The 26,928-nt window shown below is 40.1% G+C and overlaps 1 protein-coding gene across 18 annotated transcripts in view; it reads right to left on the reverse strand.

The window, feature by feature from the left end:
• The window catches only part of LOC123457313 (zinc finger protein 432-like), a 174,897-nt gene that overhangs the window by 6,968 nt on the left and 141,001 nt on the right, over window positions 1-26,928 (reverse strand). The window contains exons 7-8 of one of the 18 annotated variants that reach the window (XM_045141300.1): window positions 2,469-2,559; window positions 1,333-1,344 (exon numbers count right to left, since the gene is read on the reverse strand). The exons of 16 other annotated variants lie outside the window; for them this stretch is intronic. In XM_045141300.1, the coding sequence (XP_044997235.1) occupies window positions 2,492-2,559 (68 nt within the window). In that variant the 3' untranslated portion in view covers window positions 1,333-1,344; window positions 2,469-2,491. Of the gene's footprint in view, window positions 1-1,332; window positions 1,345-2,468; window positions 2,560-9,048; window positions 9,070-9,419; window positions 9,488-26,928 lie in introns of those variants that run through there. One more of the 18 variants, XM_045141293.1, reaches the window with a different exon arrangement.

Raw genomic sequence — 26,928 nt, forward strand, 5'->3', positions numbered from 1 at the left:
CTTCTACATTAGTGAAAGAACAGTACAATCTTAGCCTCCAACTGAAAATGTTACTTCTTTCCCAATTCCCAGAACCTCAGCTGATATCTAATCTCATGCTTGGCAAAACATTCTGTTTCTTTCTGGCCCACCATATAAGGTACACTGATCATAAACAGATGTCCAGGCAAATGGCTCCCGGCAAGAAAGAGAAAGAGACACAATGGGTGCCCTGGGGACCACAGCTCAGGCAAGTGAACTCCAGACTTTTTTTTTTAATTAAATTTTTATTAACATTTTCCATGATTATAAAATATATCCCATGGTAATTCCCTCCCTCCCCAGAACTCCAGACTTTTGTGCCACCTTGTGCATCTGGCTTATGTGGGTCCTGGAGAATAGAAGCAGGATCCTTTGGCTTTGCAGGCAAATACCTTAACCACTAAGCCATCTCTCCAACCAACCATAGAAAATTTTATTAACATAAAACAATTTTATATTTACCCATGATTTAAATTTGGTAAAGCTTAAGCAAGGTATCCCAACATATTTTTGCCTGAAAATTAGTTTTTTGTTTCTTTTTTTTTTTTAACATTATTTATTTATTTATTTGAGAGGGACAGACACAGAGAGAAAGACAGATAGAGGGAGAGAGACAGAATGGGCGCGCCAGGGCTTCCAGCCTCTACAAACAAACTCCAGACGCGTGCGCCCCCTTGTGCATCTGGCTAACGTGGGACTTGGGGAACCGAGCCTCAAACCGGGGTCCTTAGGCTTCACAGGCAAGCGCTTAACCGCTAAGCCATCTCTCCAGCCCCAGTTTTTTGTTTCTTAAAAGTTTGTAACCAGTTGAAAAATCTTTAACTTTAGGCATGGTGTTTAGGTGTAGCCTGAAAATTCTTTTCTACACATGCATATTTTTATCCACATACTTTAACATTTTCTTGTAAGTACCACTACCACTCAAAAAGCATTTTTATCAAGCATTCTATCTCCAACATTGAACATTTTCTTCCCAGTTCCTTCAATAAACTCATCTCACCCCATAATTAACCATCTTTCTTATAAGACTATTAAGAGAAACTATACCAAACAGATTAATCCCATTACTGACAAACAAGTAGTCTAGATTAAAGAAAATTTTATGTCACTAATACCTCTAAAACACTTGGAAATGATTTTATTATGAGTAACTAAGGCAAATTTTGTTTGTCTTGAGGCAGGCTGGCCTAAAACTCAGGTCATTAAGTAACAGGACATTGCAATCTTTTTAAAAAAAAAAACAAACACCTGGGAAATTATGACTCACCAACTCAGAGAGAATTCTGTTGTCTTTAATAATCCTCTATGTCAGTTGAAGTTGACCTAGAACATAAACTCAGTAATTATATTTATGTTATCATGTGACAAAGTATGGCATTGTTTACATAAAACTGCAGTTTACCATGGGCTTTATTAAAACTTGTCCTTTTATTTCTTCTTGCTGCTTCAAGGTGCTGGTGCTTTAGGCAATGGCAGGGCAGGATTTAAGCTCTCATGACTCACCACCTTTGGATCAGCCCCACCCTGCTCCCAGGCACTCCCCCAGGGTCTGGTCTGGTATACATGGATATAATGGCCAAGATGACTGCTGGTCCACTGGCTTGAGTATGGCCAAAGGGCAAAAAAGGGAGGGGCTCCTGAGAATGCTGGGGGCCACTGGGAAAAGATACAGACACATGGCGCCTGCACAGGCTGAGGCACCATTTTCTTGGTATGGGTGAGCCCGACACCTGACCCGAGACACTTTGGAGTGCTTGCAAAGATGGCTTGCAGTTTTGCCACTGCCCTAGCAGAGAAATATGAAAGTGGATGAAAAGGGAAGGGAAATTTCCTTCCCAAACTTTGCACTTCCTAGCCAGATAAGCTATGCAGGTCCACATGGATCCCCGGAAATCATCCAGGGGGTGACTTGGAGGACTTCTTCCCAACAGGAACTGGCCTCCCTCTGGGAGAGCTTAATTCCCCTAATATTCAGGAGATCCCTTAATCTATGAATCTGTGATTTCTTTTGGTGGGAGACAATATTATTCATGATAGAAAAGAGTAGAAATGCCAAGACCAGAGGGCAATGTTCCCAAGGGCTGAATAGCACTGTGGGGGATTCCCCAATAGTCAGGACATAAGCCTATCCACAAGTGTAAGAGAATGGCGCTTGCCCCTTGAGAGGTCGATGTGTTACCAGCTTTTTGTGTTGGAGAGAAGTAGACAGAAGTTCTTTGCCAACACCCAATGGGCTGTCAGGGTCTAGGCAGAGGATGGCTGACCTTCAGTCAATACTGAAGAGTTAGTTACCTTGGCCAAGAGACATCAGTTGCCAGTTCGCCATGTCTCATGATGGATGCCAAAAGAAAATAAAGAAGGAAAGAGAGAAACCTGCCAGCCCTCAAAAACATGGAGGCAAGGCCACATGGACCAATATCTCCCAGTCCCTCTGGGAGAGCACTCACCTATCTAGTCCTGTCTCCCTGTTCTAGCACCAGCTCTGGGTTGCTGGTTCCTCCAGGACCAGCTGTGTTTCTCCCAAAGGCATCCAAGTAACTGTAGTGAGTATGCAAAAGAATCACTTTCGAGAGACAGTCTCTGTGAACAGCTCGATTTAATCAATAGGGAAATGGGTTTATAAACAATTGAGGGTTCTAAGGGGTTTGGATGTACAAGGGTGCATGCTGATTCCTAATCAGCATATGGGGACCACATAAGCAACGGTAAAGGGAAGGTGTAGAGTACAGGGCGATGGGCTGTGCAAAGGGTGCTGGCTGATATCATATAAGGAGTTTCCTAGGCAACTGACCAAAGCCTAAGTTCAATTGTGCTGGGCTTGGAGAGGGAGTGGCTTCCTGTGGCCTGGGGGTACTTAGTCTTGCCTGGCAGTTCAGGCCCATCTACAGAAGGCTCCAGCCTGTGCCTAGCAGTGACTGACACCTAGGTAAATACGTAATTTATGGTATGACATAGAAAACTTTTTTCTTTCTTTTTTTGCTTTTTTTTTTTTTTTTTTTTTTTTGAGGTAGAGTCTCACTCTAGCTCAGGCTGACCTGGAATTCACTATGCAGTCTCAGGGTGGCCTTGAATTCATAGCAATCCTCCTACACCTGCCTCCCAAGTACTGAGATTAAAGGTGTGCACTATCATGCCTGCCCAAGAAAACATTTTTTTTTTTTTTAAATTTTAGAGGCAGTGCAAAAGAGAGATGAGGGGTGGGAAGAGAATTGGTGCAGCAGGACCTCATCCACTGCAATTGAACTCCAGACACTTGTGCCTCCTAGTGGGCATGTGTGACCTTATGCTTGCCTTACCTTTGTGTGCCTGGCTTATGTAGGATCTGGAAAGTCAAACATGAGTCCTTAGGATTAACAGGTGAACACCTTAACCACTAAGACATCTCCAACCAAGCCATCTTTAATATTCATGTAACACTTTACTAAATAACTCTGAGGCATATTATTTTAGTTGCCAATGGCAGAGCCCTGGCAAACTGTAGCATAATTCAACAAATATGAAGTGAAAGGGTTGAAAAATGGCTTAGTGGTTAAGATGCTTGCTGTGAAGCTTAAGGACTCAGGTTTAATCCCCAGTACCCACATAAGGCAGATACACAAGGTGGCACATGCATCTGGAGTTCATTTGTAGTGGCTAGAGGCCCTGGCGTGCATATTCTATCTCTCTCTAATAATTAAGTAAAATGAAAAAAATGAAAGTAATTTTTCTTGGCTTCTAAGAGACAAGGATTCTCACTCCAATATTTGTGTAATCCCTACCTGAGAATGAATGGTTCTGGACAGGCTGCTAAGAGACTGAAAGAGAAATTTCCAGTGAATATAGTGGAACAGGAACTACAGCAAAGAAGCTTTGAGAAAAAGAATGTAAGTTAACAAACATACTATACATTCTTCTACCAAAAATTTAAGAGTGGGTAAAGAATTATTAACTGAGGAGAAACTGTAGCAAAGAAATATAAGGGAGTTAGAAGCTTCTAGCATTCACTCAACTAGTATCGACCATGGTGGCATTAAAGTGCTTCTACTCAGCCAGCAAGTGGAGAAGGACAAGGGAGATAACAGAAAATGGCAAGGAGATCCAAGTCCCATCAATACAATAAGAAAAAAAAAATAGCCTACTATGTACCAGGAGACATGTTACTTCTACCACATTTTCCAGGTCTCAGGACACATTGCAGAACAAGTGGAGACATGAGTACTGCTCTCATTACTAGCCTGACAACCAGCTCCAAAAAGATAGTGTCAGATACTATGTTGACTCAAAATTCATCCAGGCAAAATTCCAGAGGGTACAAAGAACTCAACACTAAAATACACTACTAAGACACCCACCAAAGTTCAGAGAACATTGTGGCAGAAGGGGCAGAAATATTATAAAAGGAACGTTGTGCACAGGAATGTCCTGAGGCATGCCCCCCCGACCCCCACCCCAGAGACTGAGGCCTACTGAAACAAACTGACTACCAATAATACTACTGAGGAGGGTTTTCAGTGGCTTGTGGATGGCAGAAGAGATTTAACAGTATAACATTTTAAAAGATAAAATCAATTTTAAAATAAAATACTCTACATCAACTGTAAGTAGAAATAGTCCTAATATACTTAATCCCCCCAGATTCATCCCCCGGATGAGTTCCCACTTCAGAGATCTATCCATGTTAATGGGTGTTTCCTAGTTTTTAACAATGGTCTCCATTTCAGCAAAAAAGAGACATCAGAGGGGAGAAACATTAACTGTTTTCTACCTTGTTTTAAATCTGTTTGGTTTCATTACTCTTAATAAAACTCTAGGGATGAAGTAATACTATATCACCTTCTAAGTACGCATTACCATGTCAATTACAGATTTTCAGACTCATGTACCGTGTTGTTTTTGATGCTCTTCTCTTTTACTAAGTAACAGAAAACTATTGGAAATGATATTCTGGATGTTTTGAAACATTTAATTCATAGTCATTTTGCACTCTACATTGCATAACCATGGAAGTAGTTGATAAATATTTTGATTCTATTGGAGGAATACTTCATTTAGAGCTGTGATCATTGTTTTTATTGAATTAAGCAAAGATGTTCTTTAAACTTTAAATGAGTAGTATCATTTTATATTGATCTGAAACTGTAAAATTTCTACATTTATAACTTTTAAAAAATTATTTTTATGTACAGTTGTGTGTTTGGGGTGTACTACAGAGCAAGTTTTGAAATCAAAGGGTGATTTCAAGGTGCTTGCATTCTGTCTTCTCGGAGACAGTGTCTCTATCACACCATGTAGCGTTCAGGGACCACTGCAGAGAAAGGAATTGGAAGAGAAGAGCTTAAGCATGGGAAGGAGTGCTGTGGAGTGCTGTATTCCATACAAATTGTGGGAATTGCATTCATGTTATCCTAGAGGTTGGCACTATCTACACAAGATTTGTATAATATGATGGAAAATTATTACAACAAAATAGATGGGGGGGGGCTGGAGAAATGGGTTAGCAGTTAAGGTACTTGCCTGTGAAGCATAAGGACCCAGGTTCAATTCTCCAGATCCCACATAAGCCAGGTGCACATGGTGGCACATGAATCTTTAGTTTGTTTTCAGTGGCTTGAGGCCCTGGTGTGCCCATTCTCACTATCTCTCTTCCTCCCACCCATCTCTGTCTCTAATAAATAAAAAAATTATAGAAGAAGGGGGGGCAGGCATGGTGGCACATGCCTTTAATCCCAGCATTTAGGAGGCAGAGGTAGAAGGATCGCCATGAGTTCAAGGCCACACTATGAATACATAGTGAATTCCAGGTCAGCCTGGGCTGGAGTGACACCCTACTTTGAAAAAAGAAAAAAAAAATAGAAGAAGGGTTACTTGGAAGGAAAAAGTGTTTAAGTGGAGAGTGTATGGAAGGGGAGAAAAAAGGATTTTGAAAGAAGATTATTTCCTGGGTATATTGTTTATATGTATAAAAACTGTGAATGAAAAGGTTAATTAAAAAGAGTTATTGTCACAGCCTGTTGTCAGCTTATGGGTATTTTTTCTGTTTTGCTTTCTCTCATAGATTAATATTTACCTGTAATTGTTAGCTTTTGAGAATTAGGAGTTATATCTGAGAAAAGAAAATTAGTAATTTTACAGTTCAGTGATTGTTGTAATGAGTACATTGAAATTGTTAAGTAGCTTGGAAAATTAAGAAGTGTCTCAACCAATAGTATCTCATAAAATTCAAAAGTTTTTGCACAAACATACTGTAAGTAGAGCAAACAGATTGCCCACAGAATGGAAGAAAATTAGCCAGGTGTGGTGGCGCATGCCTTTAATCCCAGAACTTGGGAGGCAGAGGTAGGAGGATCACTGTGAGTTCAAGGCCACCCTGAGACTCCATAGTGAACTCCAGGTCAGCCTGGGCTAGAGTGAGAACCTACCTCAAAAAAAAAAAAAAAAAAAAAAAAAAAGAATGGAAGAAAATTTTTGCCAGGGATAACACTGACAGAGGCCTAATATCTAGAATCTATACAGAACTCAAAATACCAAACAATAAAACAATCAAACAACCCATTCAAAAAAATGGGGTAGAAAACTCAATAAGGAATAGCAAGAGGAAGAAATATAAATAACACACATTTAACATCTCTAACTGTGATGGTTTGATTCAGCTGTCCCTCATAAACTTTGGTTTTCTGAATACTAGGTCCCCATCTGATAGCAATTTGAGAATCAAAACATCCTAGAGCTGGGCAAGGTGATGCATATCTTTAATGTCAGCACTTGGGAGGCAGAGGGAGGAGGATCAGTATGAGGTCAAGGCCACCCTGAGACTACATCATGAATTCCAGGTCAGCCTGAGCTGGAGTGAGACCCTGCTTTGAACATCAATCAAACAAAAAAGAAACGTACAAACAAACAATAAACAACAACAACAAAATCCCTAAACCTTCTGGAGGCAGTGAATTGTTGGGGAGTGGTTATGGGTGTTATAGACAGGTCCTCTTTCCAGTGTTTGGCACACTCTCCTGTTGCTGTTGTCTATCTGATGTTTCTCAGGACAAGGTGTCCACCCTCTGCTCATGCTGTTGTTTTGCCCAGCCATCATTGAGTCTACAAGCCAAAATAAATCCCCTTTTCCCCCACAAGCTATTTCTGGTCAGGTACTTTCTGACACCAATGCATACCTGACTGCAATAGGAAAGTTGGTACCAGAAGTAGGGTCACTGCTGCTAGAAACCTGATGCTGTGGCTTTGGCCTTTTGGAACTGTTTTGAAGGAGAAGTGTGGACATATTTGAAATCTTAGCCTAAGAGACACCTTGCATTGCTATAAATACAGTTTAATGGATTATTCTGGTCAGAGGTGAAAGACTGAATCCATTAAGAAGTATGGGCTATGAGGTTTGGCTTTTAAAGGCAAGAAATAGCTTTGCCTGAACTGGGCTAGAGGTCATTTGCATGAGTGGTTTGCTATTATGCCTGTGTCCTGAGAACGTATGCAGTGTTTCTTTGGATAGAAATAAACTTCTGTGAGCAGAAGGATATGGCACAGAAAAAAATGAAATCTTTGGGCCAAAACTACTACTTGTATAGCTGCAATTATTTGAGAGTTTACAATCATTGAGAATTGGACTAGCTCATCTGTACTGGGACAAGAGGAAAAATGCAGACTCTTTTGAAAGGGTCTGAATGCTGAGAGACTGTCCCATTTTTCAAAGTCAGCTTTATTACCCCCCGGATTAACAAACTGGTAGCCCACTTGTTATTATGGAGCATAATAAATGCAGGAAAGACAGGGTCATTGAATTTCCAAAACAGTTTTGTATTTTGGAAATGGTCATGGGAAAGAGTGGAGCAGGCTTGCTGGATTGCCTGCATGTAGGCCTAATGGAACCATGGGAATGCACCATTGGTTGCAGTGGCAATCCAATGGATACTCAAGGACTATGAGATGCTCCCAAGGAGCCAGCACAGATGAAGTTTTCTGGGATTATGAGTAGATTAGCTAAAGGGGCTGAATTGGAACCCCAGTCTTGTCATTGCTTAGAATTATTGGACTTGGAGATCTGTCAATGACTAGAGTTGTGGGAGTTGGAGGAACAGAGTTTCATGTTTGCCCTGTTTAAATCTTATAATGGGTGGATATTTCTTTGCTTCTCCCAAAGCTATCTTTTAAAGAATGAATGTTTATTCTGTGCTTTTTTATTTTTTATTTTTATTTTTATTTTTGGTATTATGGATTAGTTAAAACACCTTGGACTATGAGATGTTTGAACATCATTGGGGCTGATAAAAATTATGGGGGCTTTTAAAGTTTGATTGAATGTATGGCATTTTACATAATGATAGTTTATGGGGCCCAGGAACAGAATGTGGTGGTTTGATTCACATGCCCCCATAAACTTAGGTGTTTTGAATGCTAGATCCTCAGCTGATGGCAATTTGGGAATTCAACAAGTGTACTGTTCGAGGTGGGCTTATGAGTGTCATAGCCAGCTTCCTCTTGCCAGTATTCTGCACATATTCCTGTTGCTGTTGCCCATCTCATGTTGCCTAGGTGATGTCCACCTTCTGCTCATGCCTTCATTTCCCCCTTAAGCCTGTATGCCAAAATAAACTTTCTGTCCCCCACAAGCTGCTCTTGCTTGGGTGTTTTCTGATGGCAATGAGAACCTGACTGCAACACTAACCATCATGGAAATGCAAATTAAAACAACTATGAGATTCCACCTTACTCCAGTTAGGAAGGCAATCATTAAAATTTCAAACAAAAGGGGCTGGAGAGATGGCTTAGTAGTGAAGGCATTTACCTGCAAAGCCAAAGGAGCCTGGTTCAACTCTCCACGCCCCACAGAAGCCAGATGCACATGGGGGTGCATGCATCTGGAGTTCGTTTGCAGTGGCTGGAGGCCCTGGCACACCCATTTTTTCTTTCTCTCTCTGCTTCCTCTCTCTCACATAAATAAATAAAATATATTTAAAAAATTCAAACAAATGTTGGCAAGGATGTGGGGAAAGAGGCATCCTCATTTACCGCTGGCGAGAATGCAAACTTGTACAACCAATGCAGAAATCAACATGATGTTTCCTGTAAAATAAGAATATAGAACTATCAACAGACCAAGTTATTCCCCTACTGGGTATATATCCTAAACACACTATGCTTCACTACACAGACATTTTCTCAACCATGTTTATAACTGCTCAATTCATCATAGTTAGAAACTGAAACCAAACCAAGTGCCTATCACTGGATGAATATAAAACAAAGTTTTGGAACATATATACAATGGAATTCTACTCAGCAGGAAGAAGAAAAATGACACAATGAAATTTGTTGGAAAATGGGTGGGCATAGAACAGATCATACTCAACATACCATCACAGAAAGACAAATGCCACATGTCCACATGTTCACACTCATCTGTGGTTACTAACCTGGATCAGCCTGAGTTGCCTGGCATTCTGAGTAGGCAAACTGAGGCACAGCAAAAGGGATAGAAGGGCTAGGGGGAGAGGAAAGGGAGGGTGAGGAGAAATCAACACAAAAATAAAGCGAAAAGAAATCAGCATCATAGAAACCTTTCTCCTTGAAGGCACACTAAAGGATAAAACAGTAAGCAGAAATATAGGGGGCCCTGGAGAAGGTGGGATGAATCCTAATCTTTATAAAAAAAAAAAAAAATGGCTCTGCCCTTTAATACCTAGTACCAGATGCCCACATTAAGCTGTTGGTTCAAGAAACATAGGAGGTCCCCAAGTCAAGACAGGCTTCTGTCAAAGCACTTGATTATCAACTTGAGATAAAAGGTAAGACCTTACTGCTGAAGACACTATATACTACCAACACAGATCACAGAGAAACATGGCTGGAATACTGCAGAGAGCCAGTTCACAGAGAGTTAGCACATCTAGTTCTGGAAAGCACTACCTGAGCTACTGGGGGAAAGTGGCCAACAACGGTATGAGCAAGCATGGGTCTAAGCTACACAGAAGTAATGATCCTGACAAGTTGTACGTACCAGTGCAATGGTGGCACACAGCCTTGGTAGGTAACCTATGGCTTCTGATTGGTTAAGATCTGCTCAGTGGAAGGGAACCTATATCTGGAACTGGGAAGCAGGTCTGAATCTTATAGAGACAATTATGATCTTCAATGTCAAGCTACTGCTAGACTTTGACTAAAACAGGGAATACATCCATTAAAATCTCCCAAACATGGTGGGGGTGGGAGTGCCTGTGGGTAGTTCAGTGGGTCTGAGTTAGCAGCAGCAGTTGGGGGAACAGAGGAAGGTATGAGGACCACAGATATGGTCAGCAGAGGCCACAGGTAGCAAAGTAAAGTACCTGATTAGACACAGAGGCTGTGGCTAATGGCTGAGGGGATCCAAGTGCCTAGTGGGCTACCTGAGAGGGTGGGGATGAGGAGATTCCCAACTGTTCCGCTCTGTGCCCTACCGCTGTAGGTCTGTTAAGACCTACTTGACCTGGAGCCCCACAGATCATGCCTTATAGTACACTGGGAGATGAAGCACAATTAGGAGGCTGCCACCTTGACCAGAAACCTGGAGGTTCTTTTTTGTGATTGCATTGGTCTGTGAGGTGAGTCAAAATGACCATATTGCTGAGAAGTCACAATTGAAATGTCCTATCACACCCTCCCAGGATCAGGGATTTGGGTAAGGGAAAATAGGGGTGGGTGGGATTAACACAGTTTATTGTCTATGTTTGGAAGCTGTCAATGAAAAGGTTATTTTTTTCCAAGGATTTAATAATTTATAAGTTGTGTCTCTGAAAAGTTGTTCTAGCTTAGTCACAATTTATAGATCATACAGTAAAAATTACTACTTTATACAGATATAAGAATATAACATCTTTAAGTTTAAGCTCACAACATTTTATCATTTTCTGCTTTGATGCACTTTGAGATTCCTCAGTGTCTACTGCCATTTCTATAGCAAAACTTAGTTGGCTAGCGATAAAAGAAATACTGTGTCCTTTCCATATCTACCTCACATAGTTGATTAAGAACAATGACTCCTCTACTGGTAAACACTGGGGAATGTCTTCATAGTCTCATTTTGATGAGTTATTTCCCCTGTAACAAGAATGTTTTCTAAACAAAAGTGAGAATAGGATTAATCAAAAGGTTTAAATATGCACATTTCGAACGCTGCTTAAAGGGCATAACTTCTCTTTTTAATCAAAGAACATTCATTGGAAGCTTCCCTTTCAAGGCACCATCTTAGGTCAGCCCAAGCTGACATAAAATTCAATCGATAGCTGGACTGACCTTGAACTACCAGCAACTCTTATCTCAGCCTCCTGAGAACTGGGAATAAAGTTTTTTGCCTCCACCAGTTGTTACATGCCATAGATTTTGATTCAATTCTCAGTCATACGTATGGATACCCACACACTGAGAAGGGTCTCTTATTCAATGACCAAATAGTTAAATACTCATCTCTTATATGTCACTATGCACTGGTGGCAACATCTTGACTAGCTAGTTGATTTTGGAGCTTGGATGTTCCACTGCTTGTACAAAATGTACATGGATTTTCTCCCACAGTAGCTCCCACTGTGCCTTTTATTACTATGGTAAAAGTCTCATAGTGAGATGACTTCAATTTCAGTTTCAACTTTATTTTTTCAGTTCCCTGGGACCACATCCTATACTGTATTCAGCAAAAGGGTCTAACCATTTAGTTCTGGTGGGTAACCAAGCACAGCGGCAATGGCCTACAATGTTTTGTATATGATGACCCTACTGGAACAACAATGTATTTTCCTACCAGTATGAAGAATCCAGGAGTAGATATTGGCAGGAAGATTATGGAAAATGGAAATACTATAAGGTGGAAAGTGACAAATGAGTGTGAGATAAAGAACATGTGCCAGGACTCCATGAGGTAATTTGCTTGGTGTGTATGAGGTAAAGAACCTGTGAACATTCTCCACAAGGGAATACATCTGGTGTGTATGATGCAAAGAACCTGAGCAAAGTTTCCTTAAGGGAATGTGTCTACTGTGTTTGAGGAACAGCCAGGGTACAAGTGAGTCTGAGAAGAGAGCAGATAGGCTGAAAAATGCATGGTGGGAGAGGACTGAAGGTTCAGACATAAAAGCCTTTGTAAGGACCAGAACTTATTATTATTGAACCTTGCTAATATTAGGATTGCTGTCATAAGGAGGTCTTTTATTTTAGTCATTGTACCTGTGGCTTAGAAATATACTCATTAAATCCAATTAAGAACAAACCTGTAGCCTGAGAGCATACCTAGTACTCTTTCTAGTCTGCAGTTTTTGGACTGGCCAGCCCACATCCTGTAATGAGTCCTACAAATCCCATTAAGAATATGTATTAATCCTCTCAGTACTGGTGTTCTAGAAAACAATGACCAGTATAAACTAGTGTAGATTTTTAGGACCCCCATGTATGAACTGATAACTTCTGCAAATGACTTCTTGTTTTCCTATTTGCATACTTCTACTGCATTTGTCTTATTTCTCTAGCTAAGGTTTTCCAGCAGTATAGATAATAAGGAGAGGAATTATAACGCTTGCCTTCCTAACTTTATTGAAAATGATTTTAATAACGTCCCCATTTGAAATAATGTCAGCTAATGGTTTGTTATATATAGTCTTCAGCATGTTAAAACAGCAAAATACACTCTTCTACTAAAAAGTGAGGTGCATAAGAAATTATCAATGGCAGCAGAGAAGTAGGAGAGATTCAGAGCTTCTACACAGCAGCATGCAGATGTGGCTCCAGCAGCAGTGGAACCAGGTCTGTGAGGCCACAGCCACAAGGATTGAGCTGAAGTACAGGAAGAACCAGGTGAGGGGATTCTTCACTCACACCAGCCCACTCACAAACTCAATAAATGTGAAGGGAATACAGCAAGGACCAATGGAGTGGCTAGTGAGGAAGAGGATCATGAGGACCAGCAGGAGAACTTCAGCCACAATCCAGATTCCCCATACCCACTGCCAGCCAGCACAAGTACCAGCAAACACCAGAGACCTTGGGAGGGGAGCTCACCTACACAGCATCTGGCACAGGCAATCAGAGCAGTGACCCAGCAACCCAGCCAGCCTACCTAAGCCCATAGTGCAGCAAAGAGGGACGTAAGCAGGAGTGCAACATAATTGATACCAAAACCATCCCAAAAGGTAACTGTGATTACATCATGACAGAACCCCTCAAATAAGCCAGGTATATAGGCTTGAATTGGATATGCTAATTGTACCTTCCATGACACGGTAAATTGTGTGTTAAACCTGAAGGATGGTTGGATTTGCCATTCTTAAATAAGCTATATTTTGGGCTTGTCATTTGTTGCTTCCTGATTTATAATGCCTTTGTAACCACTTGTGTTGTTCATTAAGGAAGGTTATCACTTGGTCACAAGCTGACTTGGAACACACAACAGACCAGAAATCTTAGCTTCCCAGTTGACAGGATTTAGGGTGCCAGGCAACATACATCCTTACAGACTGTGAGTTTGTAAGAGGATTTCATTGCCATAATATCTACTTTGGCATAAATACTCTGCCCCGTCTTTCATTGAATGTGTACATTGTTTAGTAAAATTTTAGATGCTGCCTTTATTTTGTCCCACTCAGCCTACTTGAATACTCTCACAGCCGGCAAACCAAATGCCTACTGTCACTTATGTGGTTACTACGACAGTCTTAAGAATCACACAAAACAACTTAAGCTCTACCATGAAGATATATAACATTAGGTTGCTTAACACATCTAATAATATTGCAAAAAATTAGAAAATCCAAACATAAATTAATCCAAGATACAAAAGTCACTACATTAAATACAAGAAATACAAAAAATTAGGACAACATAAATTCAACAAAAAGTATTAATACATCAGAAATGATCTGCAGTAAGAATGAGAGGAAATGTCTAAGAAAGATTTCAAAAGAATGATTATAAATATGCTCAAAGAAGTCAAAGAGAAAAAAAAAAGGAATGAAAGAGGAAATCAAAGGAATCAAAGAAGACACAGGAAACCAATTTAATGAAATAAAAAGGTCAATAGACACAAATAAGGAAATAAAAATAATAAAGAAAAAACAGACTTGCTAGCAATGTAGAACACAGCCAATGAAATAATAATAATAATAATAATAATAATAATAATAATAATAATAACAAAACTCTGTAGAAAATCTTACCAGTAGAATGGATGAGATGACAGAATATCTAAACTAGAAGACAAGGGGATTTCAAAAGATATTTGGGTCACTATGAAAAGATCAAACATAAGAGTTTATGGTATAGTAGAAGGAGAAGAATTTCACACCAAAGGCATAGTAGGAAATTTTCATCAAAATCATAGAAGAAAACTTCCCCCAAACTGGGAAAAAGGTGCCAATGCAGATACAGGAATCCTTAGAACACCAAACAGACAAAACCTGGAAACAACCTCTCCTCGCCATATAATTAAACTACCAAACATACAAATCAAAGAAAAAATATTGAAAGCAGTTAGAGAGAAAAATTCAAGTTACCTACAAAGGCAAGCCAATCAGGATCACAGCAGATAATTCAACACAAACTTTAAAAGCCAGAAGGGCCTGGAGTGGTGAGAATGATTTAGAGAAAGGCCAGAGAAAGATTTCAAAAGAATGATTAAAAATATGTTCAAAGAAATCAAGGAGGTAATCAAATAAATGAAAAAAGACCCCGATAACCAATTTAATGAAATAAGGAGGTCAATACAACCAATAAATAAGGGAAAAGAAAAAAGAAAAAAAAACAGGGCTTGAGGAATGGCTTAGCGATTAAGGCACTTGCCTGCAAAGCCAAAGGACCCAGGTTCGATTCCCTAGGACCCACCTTAGCGAGATGCACAAGGGGGCGCACGTGTCTGGAGTTCGTTTGCAGTGGCTGGAGGCCCTGGCATGACCATTCATTGTCTCTCTCTCCCCACCTCTTTCTCTGCTAAATAAATAAAATGAACAGTGAGAATTACTAGCAATGAAGAACACAGTCAATGACATAGAAAGCTCTGTAGAAAATCTTACCAGTAGAATGGATGAAGGAGAGGACGTAATATCTAAACTAGAAGATCGGGTGGCAGATCTAATACAGTCCAATAAAGATAAAGAAAAACTAACAGGAAAGTATGAATTTGAATTTCAAGATATTCAGGACACTATGAAAAGATCAAACAAGAACCTCCACACTGAAGACTTCAGGGTATAGTAGAAGGAGAAATATTTCACTCCAAAGGAATAGTAGGTGCTTTCAACAAAATCATAGCAGGAAACCTCCCCTAAATTGCAAAAGAGATGAAAATGCAGATACAGGAATGCTTTAAAACACCACCCAGACAAAACCTGGAAAGAACCTCTCCTTGCCATATTATAATTAAACTACAAAACATACAAAGCAAAGAATATATATTGAAAGCAGTTAGAGAGAAAAATCAAGTCACATACAAAGGCAAGCCCATCAGTATCAGATTACTCAACACACACATTAAAAGCCAAAGAGCTTGGAATTATGTATGCTATGTTCTGAAAGACAACAACGATCAATGAAGGTTACTTTATCCTGCAAAGGAACCCATTCAAATAGATCGAGAAATAGGGCCATTCCACAACAAAACAGGGTAAAGGAATAGTTGAAGACAAAACCAGCTCTACCTGTAAAAAGCAAACCATACTCAAATACTAGTTAACACAAGAGAGCAATGGTAAAAATGGAAGAACGACAAAAACATGGCAAAAATAAATGAACACCTTTCAAGAATATCTATTAATATCAGTGGCCTCAATGCCCCAAACAAAAGACATAGATTTGCATACTAGGTTAAAAGCACAATCCTTAATTTGTTGCCTTCAAGAAACTCACCTTTCTACAAAGGATGGACACTATCTATCTTAGGGTGAAAGGTTGGAAAACAGTGTTTCAAGCAAATGGGCGTAGAAAACAACTAGGGATTGGTATCCTAGTATCTGACAAGGTAGAATTCCGTCCAACATTAAGGAAGGTCACTTTATATTGATTAAAGGCACACTCCAGCTGGAGGACATTCCAATCCTAAACATATATGCACCACATGGGGCTTCCAACTTCACCGAACAAATGATATTAGAAGCAAGATCACATACACCACCAAACAAAGGTATAGTGGGTGAATTCAACACTAATCTATTCACAGGTCATCCCAGCCAAAAATAAACAGAGGCATCAGGATTAAATGAGGTCATAGAAGAAATGGACCTAACAGATATATATAGGACATACAGAATTCTTTACAACAACACATGGAACATTGTCTAAAATAGAGCATATATTAGGTCACAAAGCAAATCTTAGCAAATACAGGAAAATTGAAATAATTTCTTGTGTTCTTTCTGAACATAATGGGATCAAACTACAAATCCATAGCAAGAAAAGCTATAGAGTATACACAAAAGCAAGAAAAGCAAACAATACACTACTGAATGATGAATTAGTCAAATAAGAAATCAAGAAGGAAATAAAAAAATTCATAAAGTCAAACGATAACAAGAACACAACATACTAAAACCTTTGGGGCACAATGAAGTCAGTCCTAAGAGCGAAATTTATAACTTTAAGTGTCTATGTTAAGAACTTAGAAAGCAACTAAATGCTTTACCTTAAAGCCTTGGAAAAAGAAGAACAAGGTGAACCAAAAATCAGTAGACAGGAAGAAATATAAACATTAGGGCAGAAATTAATGAAATAAAACCCGCCCCCCAAAAATCCAAAGAATCGTATGCTTGTCTGTAAAGAAACTCTTCAGCTTCATATGATCCCATTGGTTGAAGAGTTTCTTTACCGACAAGCATACAGTAAGCAAAGCCACAGAATGGGAGAAAATATTTGCGGATTATCCAACTGATAGAAGCCTAATCTCTAGAATCTACAAAGAACTCAAAAATCTAAACAGTAAGAAGTCAAACACCCCATTCACAAAATGGGGCAAAGAGATGAACAGACAGTTCACAGAGGAAGAAATACAAAGGGCAAACACACACTTAAGAAAATGATCATCATCCCTAATCATCAGAGAAATGCAAATTAAAACAACTATGAGATTCTACCTTACCCCAATAAGGATAGCAAACATCCAAAAATCAAACAAATATAAATGCTGGCAAGGATGTGGAGAAGCAAGAACACTCATCCACTGTTGGTGGGAATGTAGAATGGTACAACCACTTTGGAAAGCAATATGGAAACTCCTGAAAAACCTGACTATAGAGATACCAACAAACCCAGTTATTCCCTTACTGGGCATCTACCCTAAAACCTTCAAACCACAGGCCAGAGAGATTTGCTCAACCATGTTTGTAGCGGCTCAATTCATAATAGCTAAGAGCTAGAATCAACCCAGATGTCCATCACTAGAAGAATGGATAACTAAGATGTGGTAAATCTATACAATGGAATTCTATACATCAGTAAGAAAAAATGACACAAAGAAATTTGAGGAAAAATGAGTGAACCTGGAACAGATCATTCTCAGTGAACTTATGCAATCACAGAAAAAAAATCGCCACATAGTCTCACTCATCTACAGCACCTAACCTGAATCTACCCAAGATACCTTATACACCCAGCAAAAATCTCATGGACTAGACACTAGGAGGGATGGGGAGGAACGGGAGGGCATCAAAGGGGTGGGAAACACTAATCTAGACCCAAATGGCAATGGTACCATAAAATTCTACTTCCTAAAAGGCAGACAAAATGGCTGAACCTTCACCAGGCCCTTACAGGAAATACCTAAACCACAAGACACTGGAGAGGGTAGGATCAAGTCTAACCTAAATCCTCTACATCTTCCCTCCCTCCCTCTCCCTTTCTCTCTCCTCTCTAACTCCTATATATTAGTTACCTGTTTTCTTTTTTCCTAATTTTTTTAGGGGACACTGACCTGTAACTCCCAGTGCCAGGATGGGGCTATCACCCACAATGAGCTTTTGATCAGAGAAACCTACAAGGTTTCCTAAAAGAAAGACAGAGTTCTGTCAGAGTACTTGATGACCCACCAAAGGTTAGTGTAAAGACCCTATTGCTGAAGACACCATATGCAGCTGACATGTAAAATGGAATGGCATGACTAGAAGCCAGGAGTCACTCAGTCACCAGTCAGTCAATGCGTCTAGTGCCAGAAGGTGCTACATGGGTGACTGGGGGAAACAACCAATATCTGTCCAAGCAACTCATGGTCCAACCTACTTAGCAGCAAATAACCCGGTGTGATGTCCACACAAGTGCAATAGTAGCACACAGCCATGGTGGGGAGCCAACTCCTCTTGATTTGGCTAACTGATCCCCTCAGTGGTACAAGACACATAGCTAGAGCTGGGAAACAAGTCAGAACCATATCCAAACATCCAATATCAAGCTACCATTAATCATGGGCTACAAGAGGGCCTACACCTATTAAACTCTCTATAAAAAAAAAGGAAGGGCTATCTCATTTGTCCTGGTGCTAACTTACTCTCCATTGGAGAACCTGTTTCTTTTTCAGATAGATACAGATCCTAAGGAGAGAGCCACCCCATTATACCTCAAAAGGGCCCTGGCTGAATCTAAGGAAAATTGGCAAAACAAGCAAGGGTGCTATTTTCCTGATGAACTGGATAACAGCACAAGGGTGAAGGAGACCAACACAGAGAAAAATCAACACCTACCAAATCAGAGAGCCACAGCCCCAGAGGCCCCCAACATCTCATCACTGAAGCAGACCAAAAATGAACCCAACATGGCTCAGGGACATTTTGCGGAAGAGGGGGCAGAAAGAATGTCAGAGCCCCATGTTGGGTCATGATATACAGAGACATTTACTGTACCAATAACTGTGGGCTAACTCCACAACGCACGACCCATATACCTCAACAAGGAGGGGCCAATGGGGAAGGGGTAGGTCACAGATGAGCCTAATAATGGTACCAAACTGCCTGTACTTGAAGAATAGAAAACTAATTTTAAAAAATCCAAAGAATCAATGAAACAAAGAGTTGGCTCTTTGAAAGGATAAACAAGATTGATAAACCCTTAGCAAATATGACAAAACAAAAAAGAGACACCAGTTAAAAAAATTAGAGATGAAAAAGGCACCATCACAACAGAGCAGAGAAACTTACAAAATCATAGGGAAACACTCTAAGAACATACACTCCACTAAGTATGTAAATCTGAAAGAAATGGATAATTTCCTTGATTTATATGACCTACCTAAATTAAATCAAGATGAGATTAACAACTTAAATAGACCCATAACAAGTATGGAGATCCAAGCAGTTATCAAAAATCTCCCAAATAAAAAAGTCCAGGCCCAGATGGATTCACCGGTGGATATTACCAGACCTTCATGGACTAACTTAACACCAATGCTTCTTAAAATTTTCCATAAAATAGGAAAAGAAGGAATCCTACCAAACTCATTCTACAAAGCCAGCATCACCCTGATACCACAACCAGGCAAAAAAAAAAAAAAAAAAAGAGGAGGAGGAGGAAAAGAAAACAGAGAATTACAGACCAATCTCCCTCATGAACATAGATACAAAAATAGTTGACAAAATGTTGGCAAACAGAATACAAGAACATATAAAATCCCAGAGATGCAGGGATGATTCAATATTTGCAAACTGATAAATGTAGTACAGTATATAAATGGATTGAAGGAAAAATATCATATGATCATCTCATTATATGCAGAGAAACCATTTGCCAAAACCCAACATCCCTTCATGATAAAAATTCCTATAGAGACTGGGAATAGAAGGAACATAACTCAACATAATAAAGGCTATTTATAAGAAGCCTACTGCTAACATATTACTAAATGGAGAAAAACTTGAAGCTTTTCCACTAAAATCAGGAACACTGCCCCACTTTTAATAAAGGACTGGAAGTTTCAGCCAGAGCAATAAGGCAAGAGACATACATAAAAGGGATGCAAATTAGAAAGGAAGTGGTCAAGTTATCATTATTTGCAGATGATACGATTGTGTACATAAAGGATCTTAAAAACTCTACCAGCAAACTGTCATAGTTGATAAACACCTATAGCCATGTAGCAGGACACAAAATAAACAACAGAAATCAGTAGCCTTTCTATATGCTAACAACAAACAGAATGAAATCAGAGAATCTCTCACATTCATAATTGCATCAAAAGAACACATAAACAAAATACCTTGGAATAAACCTAAGGAAGTGAAGGATCTCTGCAATGAAAGCTATAAAACACTCAAGCAAGAAATTGCAGAAGATATTAGGGAATGGAAAGACATCCCTTATTCTTGGATCAGAAAAATCAAAATTGTGAAAATCACGCTTACCAAAAGGAACCTACACATTTAATGCAATCCCCCAAATTACAAAGGCATTGTTCCCGGAAATAGAAAAAAAAATCCAAAATTTCATTTGGAAGCACAATATCTTGAACATCCAAACAATTTTGAAATGCTGGTATCACCATGCCTGATTTTAACCTACACTTCAGAGCCATAGTAACAAAAACAGCATGAGGCTTGCACAAAAACAGACATGCAGAATAATGGAACATAATAGAGGTATCTACATCCACCTGACATTTGACAAAAATGCCAAAAGACAGCCTTTTCAGCAAATCATGCTGGGAAAACTGGATATGTGTCTGAGAAGTATGAAAATAGATATATATCTCCCTCCATGCACAAGAATTAAGTCCAAAAGGATCAAATAATTTAATATCAGACCTGAAACTCTGAAACTGCTAGAGGAAATAGTAGGGAAATCCCTCAACATACTGATCTTGGCAAAGACGTTCTGAATATAATCCGAATTGCTCAGGCAATAAAACCACAGATTAACTAATGAAATTACAAAGCTTCTGTATAGAAAAGGACACAGTGAACAGAGCAAAGAGGCAAGCTACACTACATCCTACATTGTTGGTGGGAATGCAATCTGGTCCGGCCATTGTGGAAATCAGTGTGGATGCTCCTGAGACAGCTAAAAATAGGACCACCATATGACCCATGTATATCAATCCTAGGCATATATTCTAAAGATTCATCTCACTACCTTGGAGATATTTGCTCAGCCACATTTATTGCCACTCTACTCACAATAGCTAGAAAATGGAAGCAAGCCTAGATGTTCCTCAACTGATAAGTAGAAAATGAAGATGTGGCACATTTACACAATGGGGTTCTCAGCGGTAAAGAAAAATAATGCTATAAAATTTGCAGGAGAATGGATGGATCTAGAAAGTATTACACTTAGTAAGGTAACTCAGGCCCAGAAAGCCAAACTTCATATGTTCTCTCTTATATAAGGAGCTACAAATGATTGGACTTCTATTTGAGTACGAAAAAAATTCTATAGGCTCAGGGTCCATTGTGAAAAAGGTAGCACAAATATAAGAACCAAAAGAAGGGTAGAACTCCTTACAACGTGCATCTCCAAACACAAAATGGCCTGATATCCATGACCTCACAGTGTTGATAGTACATACAGAAGACCAGTATAATAGCAGGAAAAGATCATGACACCAAAATAGAAGACAGGCTGATTGAGTGGGAGGGGGCTATGATGGGGAGTGGAGTTTTGAAGGGGAAAGTGTGTGTGGGGGTTACCATTGGATATTGTTTACAATTATAGAAGTTATCAATAAAAAATCTGATAAGTCCTTTAAAACATTGTTCATAAAAAATTTACAGATATTATTCTTACATTCATTACATCTTATATCAATTACTTACATTAAAAATTGAGTAACAGCTGAGCATAGTGGCACATGCCTTTAATTCCAGGAAATACATGGATCACTGTGAGTTAGGGGCCAGCCTGAGATTACATAGTGAATTCCCAGGCAGCATGGGTTGAACAAAAACATGAGGCTACAGGAAAACCTTTGTACTGAAACATTCAGTTTTCCCAACCCACGTAAAAACATGACCATTTTATGATTATGTATCTATTTAGCCTATGTAAAAATGTCCACAGCAAATAGAAATCTGCTCAAAACTCAAAAATCTAGCATCTCAACTGATATGTCAGAATGTCTATTAACTTTGAGCCTTGTTACCTCACACTACAGTGACTTATTTCCAACACATAGACACAGAGTAAACATTTCCATTGCAAAAAGAAGGCATTACAATTTGGAAAACAAACAGGACAAATTTCAAAACTTGCAGCTTTACCTAAGGAACTTGAGAGAAAAAAATCACATGTTCTCCAAGTTTAACCCCTTCAGTCCTGAATGCTAGCTTTATGGAGTAATGAAACTATGCCAGCATGAGGACCATTCCATGGTGCCCACTCCCAGAGAATCTAAGCAGCTACACGGAAACATTTTTCATCTCCACAGCTCCATTTATGACATCATAGAGTGCAATATTCAGGGTTCTCTGGAGGAACAGAGCTACTAAAATAAATTATATTAACAAGGGAATTTATTGAATTTGCTTATGGTAATTCAATAGCAGTTGTATGCCTGAGAATCAAGGAATCCAGTAGCTGGTCAGTCCACGTGGCCAGATGCCTCTGCAGTCCCAATCCAGCACCATAGGCTTATAGGCTTCCTGAGAAACCACTGGTTTTCAATCCATGCTGGAAAACAGCAAGCAGCTCTGGAGCCAAGTGGAATGATAGGGCTGTTTTCACCCAGAGCTTCCTTATATGATGACCCCATCTGAAAGGAGCCTCCTGCTCTTGGTCTTGGGGAAGAACTTACTCCTTCAGTTAATCCTTCCTGAAATCAAGCTCAGGAACACACCCAAAAGGGATTTCTTTGGATTATTAAACAGATCAAGTTGAAAACACCTTATCCACAAGTCCACCCCTTGTCATATAGACAACAAACCACATCTCTTTACATAATACTTAATTTCCAAATGAAAACAGTAAAAAGTTCACAATTCCACCTAACATGTTATAATCCCATATACAACAAGAAGTGCAAAATCTTCCCCTAACACAAAGAAAAATTCCTTGAGGAATAATTAGTCTCCAACACACTAAGTCTAATATAAATTCAACAACAATTAGCTAATGATATAATCTTAATGTTGGTGTAGATGTGTACAAAAACTCCCTACCGGGCTGGAGAGATGGCTTAGCAGTTAAGCGCTTGCCTGTAAAGCCTAAGGACCCCAGTTCGAGGCTCGGTTCCCCAGGTCCCACGTTAGCCAGACGCACAAGGGGGCGCACGCATCTGGAGTTCGTTTGCAGTGGCTGGAAGCCCTGGCTCATCCATTCTCTCTCTCTCCCTCTATCTGTCTTTCTGTCTGTCACTCTCAAATAAATAAATAAAAAATGAACAAAAAATGTTAAAAAAAAAAACCTCCCTACCAAGGTAGGACAGAAACATTAGAATTACAGTCTTTGTTTTTGTAACTGCTAACATTATCTGGTATTTGTAGCTATCTTCTTCTGCTACCCATTCTGCATCCACCACCACCCCCCCCACCTGCAGCAAGCACCTCAAGAGATCTTACTTCATTACCTGGAGGGACGACCCACACTTTCATTTCTGAAGATCTGGGACATTTATCACACTACCTCTATTGGTTTGTTGGATTTGTCCATTGACTGTGATATCAAGGCATGGTAACACTAAGAGATACCTTAAAGGATCTCCTACATGCCAGACATACTCTTCCTTACCTTTATTGTGGAGGAGTCCAATTTCCCCAATAGTCTGGATCAATCACACCTGCTAAAACTGTAACTCCTTTATTAGACTGATGACTGGAGGGCTTCAGAAATCCAAAATGGATGGGGGGGTGGGGGAGTCTCAGCTTCCAGTTCAATGGAATGTTCTTTGTGTATCCTGCCAAAAGCACTACCCCCTCTGGCATAAAGCCCTCTAGGCTAGAAGAGTGCAAAGGTGGTGGGAACAGGAAGCAAAAATTAGCTAATGAGTCACTTGAGGTGATGGTTAGTGGGAATGTTACTATTTCCACCCCTTGGTTCCTGGACCTGTGAATCTGGGCTACAGGAGAAATAGTACCATATATAGAATGCTGATTCTGATCATATACATCCTACTGCAGGACATACCCTCAGCCATCCAAGTTATTGGCACCTCATTGGCACTGTAGCTGTTAGGTGAAAAAGACATTCTACCATTCTATCAAGCCAGCTGCTTCAATGTGGTTTGGCACATGGTAAGACCAGTGAATTCTATGGTCATGAGCCCAACTCTGTTCATCTTTGGCTGTGAAGTGAGTTCCTTGGTCAGAAGCAATGCTGTGTGGAAAACCATGATGGTAGATTAGGCATTCTGTAAGCCCATGAATGGTAGTTTGGGCAGAAGCACTACATGCAGGAAAGGCAAATAAATATATACCCAGAATAAGTGTCCATTCCAGTAAGGAATAAAAACTGCCCTTTCTATAATGGAAGTGGTCTAATGTAGTCAACTGCCACCAAGTTGCTGGCTGGTCACCCTGAGGAATACTACCATATCACAGGTTCATAGTTAGTCTCCATTGCTGGCAAATTTGGCACTCAACAGCAGCTGTAACCAGGTCAGCCTCAGTTATGGGAAATCTATGTTGTTGGGCCCATGCATAGCCTACATCCATGCCACCATGGTCACTTTGTTCATGGGCCCATTGTGCAATGACAAGGATGGCTGAGGAAGAGGTTGACCACTATCCCCAAAATGGAACAGCTTATATATTTGATTAAGGTCATACTCTGATAAGCATTAACATGGGGCACGAGTATCTTTATATCCTTTGCCATTCAGAGAGTTCTATCCATATACACCTTCCCCAAATGCCTTTGTCACCAATTTTCCAATTGTGCCCCTTCTAGGTCCCAGATCACCCACCTAAACCACCTATTTTTCTTCCAAAGCAAAATGCAGAACCATGTGTACTTCCCATAGTTCTGCCCATTGTGAAGACTTCCCATCACCACCATCTTTCAGAGTTGTACCAGAAAGGGGCTATAATGATGGAGTTGTCCACTTCTGTGAGGTGCCCACATAATGTGCTGAACATCTGTGAACCATACCCTAGTCCTCTCCTCCTCAGTAAATTGATCATAGAGCACACCCTGATGCCACAGGTGCATGCTTGGGAAAAGAAGGCATTGTTATAGAAGCAGAAACCATAGGCATTAGGGTAACTGCCTCAACAATCTATTTGTGCCTTCAGGGCCTGCTTGGGCCCAATCATGTATATACCACTCCTATATGATAATGAACTGCTGTGCACATCCAACTATATGGCCTAGTGGGTCAGAAATCACCCAGCTCATAAGTGGGTCAGGTCACATAGTAACTTGATGGCCCATTGTCAAATGTTCAGGTTCCACTAAAGCCCAATAGCAGGACAAGAGCTGTTTCTCTAAGGGAGACTAATTGTAGATGATGGCAGTGCCTTGCTCCAAAATTCCAAGGGCCTCTGCTGTGATTCACCTATGGGAGCCTGCAAAGGCTCCCAAAGTTGCCACTATCTGCTGCCAACACCTCAAGTACCAACAGTATTTTATAGCCCCGCCTGGATCTGTTGAAGAGCCTTCTCTTGTTGAGCTCCACTGAAAACTAGTAGCTTTCCAAGGTTGGTATATGGGATGGAGTAACACACCCAAGTGAGGAATGTGCTCACTCCAAAATCCAAATAAGCCCACCAGATATTGTGCTTCTTTCTTAAAAGTAGGAGTTGCCACATGCAACAACTATTCTCATTAGAAGGAATATCCCTACATGCCCCACACCACTGAACTAGTAGAAATTTCACTGATGTGGAAGGTCCTTGAATTTCTGATGGACTTATTTCCACTCCTTTATGTGCCTATGTTGTACCAGCAACTCCAGAATGGTTACCACCTCCTGTTCAATCAGCATAATGTCACCAATACAATGGATCAACATGACAACCTTGTGGAAGGAAAAGGCGATAAGATCCCTGCAAATTAAGCTATGACACAGAGCTTAAGGGTTAATATACCTTTGAGGTAAAACAGTAAAGGTAGCCGGGCATGATAGTGCATGCCTTTAATCCCAGCACTCGGGAGGCAGAGGTAGGAGGATTGCCATGAGTTCAAGGCCACCCTGAGATGACAGAGTTAATTCCAGGTCAGCCTGGACCAGAGTGAGACCCTACCTCAAAAAACAAAACAAACAAACAAACAAACAAAAACCAGTAAAGGTATACTGCTGACTTTGCCAGCTGAAGGCAAATTGCTTCTAATGGTACTTATGGACAGTTATGGAGACGAAAGCATTCACAAGATCAATGGCTGCATACCAGGTACCAGAAGATGAGTTAATCTACTCAGGCAAAGAAATCACATCTAGTACAGCAGCTGAAAATGGAGGAACCACCAGATTAAGTTTCCCATAATCCACTGTCTCCATGATCCATCTGTATTCTGAATGGGACAAAAATACAAGAGAGAAAGGGAAAGGTGGTAGGAACAACCAACCCATAATCCTTCAATTCCTTTAGAGTGGCATTAATTTCTGCAATACCTCCAGGGATGCAATACTGTTTTTGTTTGATTAGCTATTTCTCCAGTAGTGGGAGCCTCAATGGCTTCCATTTGGCCTTTCCAACCACAATAGCCCTCACTCCACAAGTCAGGGAAACAATGTGGGAGTTCTGCCAACTCCTAAGTTTATATATCCCAAATATGCATTCTGGAACTGAGGAAATAAACACAGGGTAAGTTCAGGGACCTGCTGGACTCACTGGCAGTCTAACATTTGACAAAACTCCATTAATTACATGACCTCCACAAGCACCTATTTTAACTGGAGGGCCATGATGCTTTTTATGGTCTCCTGGAATCAATTTCAATTCAGAGCTAGTCACCAGAAAAGTTTTGATTATTTCCTTCCCCCCACTGTACAATTACCATAGGAAAAGACTGTAGGTCCCTCTGAGGAAGTACAGGAGTAAGGTTAACATTAAAACTTTTGGGGGT

Source organism: Jaculus jaculus, unplaced genomic scaffold, assembly GCF_020740685.1.
Source record: "Jaculus jaculus isolate mJacJac1 unplaced genomic scaffold, mJacJac1.mat.Y.cur mat_scaffold_35_1_3033546_arrow_ctg1, whole genome shotgun sequence".
In the NCBI taxonomy this organism is placed as follows: domain Eukaryota; kingdom Metazoa; phylum Chordata; class Mammalia; order Rodentia; family Dipodidae; genus Jaculus; species Jaculus jaculus.